Source organism: Myotis brandtii, unplaced genomic scaffold (assembly GCF_000412655.1).
Source record: "Myotis brandtii unplaced genomic scaffold, ASM41265v1 scaffold426, whole genome shotgun sequence".
NCBI classification, from domain to species: Eukaryota; Metazoa; Chordata; class Mammalia; order Chiroptera; family Vespertilionidae; genus Myotis; species Myotis brandtii.
The window spans coordinates 996785-1000344 of record NW_005366314.1 but is presented as its reverse complement, the minus strand read 5'-3'; the positions used below and the strand labels follow the sequence as shown (position 1 = coordinate 1000344).

Sequence of the window (3560 nt, the reverse complement as noted above, 5' to 3'; positions counted from 1 at the left end):
CGGCACCAGGGCGTCATGGTGGGCATGGGCCAGAAGGACTCCTACGTGGGCGACGAGGCCCAGAGCAAGCGCGGCGTCCTCACCCTGCGGTACCCCATCGAGCACGGCGTGGTCACCGACTGGGGCGACATGGAGAAGATCTGGCACCACACCTTCTACAACGAGCTGCGCGTGGCCCCCGAGGAGCACCCCGTCCTGCTCACCGAGGCCCCCCTGAACCCCAAGATCAACCGGGAGAAGATGACCCAGATCATGTTCGAGGCCTTCAACACCCCGGCCATGTACGTGGCCATCCAGGCGGTGCTGTCCCTGTACGCCTCTGGCCGTACCACTGGCATCGTGATGGACTCCGGAGACGGGGTCACCCACACAGTGCCCATCTACGAGGGCTACGCCCTCCCCCACGCCATCCTGCGCCTGGACCTGGCCGGCCGGGACCTGACCGACTACCTCATGACGATCCTCACGGAGCGGGGCCACAGCTTCACCACCACGGCCGAGCGGGAGATCGTGCGGGACGTCAAGGAGAAGCTGTGCTACGTCGCCCTGGACTTCGAGCAGGAGATGGCCAGCGCGGCCGCGGCCCCCTCGCTGGAGCGGAGCTACGAGCTGCCCGACGGGCAGGTGATCACCATCGGCAACGAGCGGTTCCGGTGTCCGGAGGCCCTCTTCCAGCCCTCCTTCCTGGGTAGGTGGCCGCCGCCCGGCGGAGGCGGGGCCCTTGACCTCCAGCCGGAGGCCTGGGCTGACCGATCCCGGGGCGTCCACGCCGCGGCCTTGAGCTCCATCCTGAGGTGCGATGTGGACATCCGCCGGGACCTGTACGCCAACACCGTGCTGTCCGGGGGCAGCACCATGTTCCCGGGCATGGCCGACCGCATGCAGCAGGAGGTGGCGGGCCTGGCCCCCGGCACCATGAAGGTCAAGGTCATCGCGCCCCCCGAGAGGAAGTACTCCGTGTGGATCGGCGGCTCCATCCTGGCCTCGCTGTCCACCTTCCAGCAGATGTGGATCAGCAAGCAGGAGTACGAGGAGGCCGGCCCGCCCGTGGTGCACAGGAAGTGCTTCTGAGGGCGTCCGCCCGCGGCCCCGACCCTGTCCCCGCCTTTGTCTGCGCTGAGGGGAGTCTGTGCCCGCCACGTGCAGACCCCAAACTCAGCTCCATCCTGGCCGAGGGGCCCCGCCCGGCTGACCACACGTCGGCCTCTGTCCACCCAGGAGAACCCGCGGAAATCGGTGCGAGGAGAGGGATCCCGGGAAACGCTCTGTCGTCTGGAGAACGAGGACCTCCCGGCTTCCACGCGGCGCAGCAGCGACCCTGTAAACGTGCATCCGCGGAGCCAGTGAGTCCTGTGTTTAGAATCTGTATTTTCGATTTATTCTACTTCTTTGTGTAGAGAGAACGAGCGACAAGGGCACTAACCTCGGTCTCCACACGAGCTCCCGGGAGATGGAGCAGCTTAAGGTCTTCCGATGACGCGGGCGGCCTGGCCGGCGAGTGCGAACTCCCTCCCTCCCCGGCGGTCGCTGTCTCAGTGGCTCCAGCGCCCCGTCCTTCCTTCTACTCGAAGCAGCATCATGGGAAGCAACGTCCCACTTCTGTTCATCCGTCAGCCAAGTGCTCGGGGCGGAGGGGAGACCTGCTGGGCAGACACATCGTTCCGTGTCTTGCTCACGGGACTCCATTCGACTTGTAAAGCCGTGCGCCTGCAGACACCGCCTCGCTTTACAATAGGGAGACCCGTCCTATCAGACGCCGCGGGCGACAGTCTGACCGGAGCCACTGTGTCCCGACGTCTTCGCCAGGCAGCACGCGTCCTGAAGGGTCTCTGTGGGCCGTGGTTTGGGCATTTCTCTTCTCGAGAATTTCCCGGTGGGTCCCGTGGCTGCCGCGTCCTGTAAATCATAAATTCCAGTCCCAGTACCGTCAGCCCGGGGTCGTTCCTGGGAAGATTTTAGAGTGATTCTGCTTTTTTGTCCGGTAGCTAAACTTCTTTATGCAGAAGCATCTAAGATGCTCACACCTTAGGAAATATCACTGTATCTTCCCTTAATGTCTGAAACTTTCTAATGAATCCAGTGATCATTTTCAACCAATTCAAGTCCCAGTGCATTTATTTCAATATATGCCACGGTTTCTGGTTATCTGGGTATCAGAGTCATTTGCGTTTTTCTGAAATTTTGAGATATTTGGGGGGTTGCTTATTAAGGAATCGTCAGATTCTTAAGAGGAAAGACTTTCTTTTTTCCTTTTCGGTGGGAAACAGGGTTGTGTTTTAAAGCTCTAAGTTGGAGCTTTTAAGCAAGTTTTCCTTAGATAAAGTCATCCCTTCTGTGTCGTCGTTTCGCACCTGCTTTGTGTGGTCGTGTGAACAGTAGAAGGAAGTTCTCCTTAAAACGAGTGCTCACCAGTCAGACCAGGTTACACGTCCCTGCTGCTCTCGGCGTGAAGGGTGGCGTCCGTGGGTGGCCTGGTCCCCAGGTAATGAATGGGCAGAGGGGACAGCGGCAACGAGAACGCTGCCCTGGATGGACCGGCTGCGGCATCTCCTACGCGCAGAGCAGCTCCCACAAACACTCTGACCCACATCCTCACGTACCAGGAACACGCCTCCCCCCCAGGAAGCTCTGGGGCAGGTGCGGGGCGTCCAGGAGACCGGATGGGCCCGGCTCCGCAGGTGAAAGTGCATTCCCGAAGCAAACACACGCAGACCCAGGGCCTCTGGGTGCTCTCCTGCCCGTCAGGAAACGGAGGAGGGAGAGGAGGGAAAGGAAGGCAAGGAGAGAGAGAGAGAGAGAGAGAGAGAGAGAGAGAGAGAGCCACAGCCTCTCAGTGAGCATGGCCGGTGTGGCCCAGTGGTTGGGCCTCGTCCGTGCACCAGAAGGTTGCTGCTCGATCCCGGTCAGGGCACATGCCCAGGATGTGGACTTGATCCCCAGCAGGGTGTGTGCAGGAGGCAGCTGATTAATGTTTCCCTCTCCCTCTTCCTTCCTCTCTCTCTGAAAAAAAATCAATAAAGAGATACCTTAAGGAGCTGTTCCGTGAGTACAACAGCATATTCAGCTCTTCTGATCTGGTCACGGTCCTGCTGGTTTTCCCTGAATCCGAGCTGCTCTGGAGCCGGGTGCCAGGCATCGGACTCCCCAGGAGCCCAGACACAGTCACCGTGACGTGTGTCCTCTGCTGACCACGCGTCGTGGCCTTCCAGAACCTACAGAGGTTCCTCAAACCTGTCTGCAGGGAGGGACCAGCGTGCGTGTGCCCAGCACTGCTCCCAGGTGCGGACAGAGGCCGTGGGGCGTCCGGACGGACGGACGTGCACATTCCGCAGAGAGACTGCTCATTAAAACTAATCGATACGCTGAGCTTCCTTCGTCAATAGGAAAGGGCTTGTCTGGGCTTAAGTGTCATCTTTAAGGAAACACCCCAAGTAGTCAAGCCCCGGAGCCTGCTGAGCGGCCGCCTTGCCTCTCCCCCACCCCAGGCCCCTGTCCCGACCGCCTTGTCGTTTTAGGCTCAGCTAAACCCGCCCACGGACACCAGTGTGACCGGTGACAGA

General features: G+C 60.4%; 1 protein-coding gene across 1 annotated transcript; it reads left to right on the top strand.

Moving 5' to 3' along the window:
- Nucleotides 1–6: 6 nt before the first annotated feature.
- On the top strand, nt 7–1086 carry ACTBL2 (actin, beta-like 2). Its single transcript, XM_005874162.2, has one exon. The coding sequence runs from the start codon at nt 16–18 to the stop codon at nt 1069–1071; it is 1056 nt and encodes a 351-aa protein (XP_005874224.1). The 5' UTR covers nt 7–15; the 3' UTR covers nt 1072–1086.
- The last annotated feature ends 2474 nt before the right edge of the window (nt 1087–3560 follow it).

Excerpts from the sequence above, each read along its gene's own strand:
- ACTBL2 (XM_005874162.2), top strand. The coding sequence starts at position 16 with ATGGTGGGCATGGGCCAGAAGGACTCCTACGTGGGCGACGAGGCCCAG.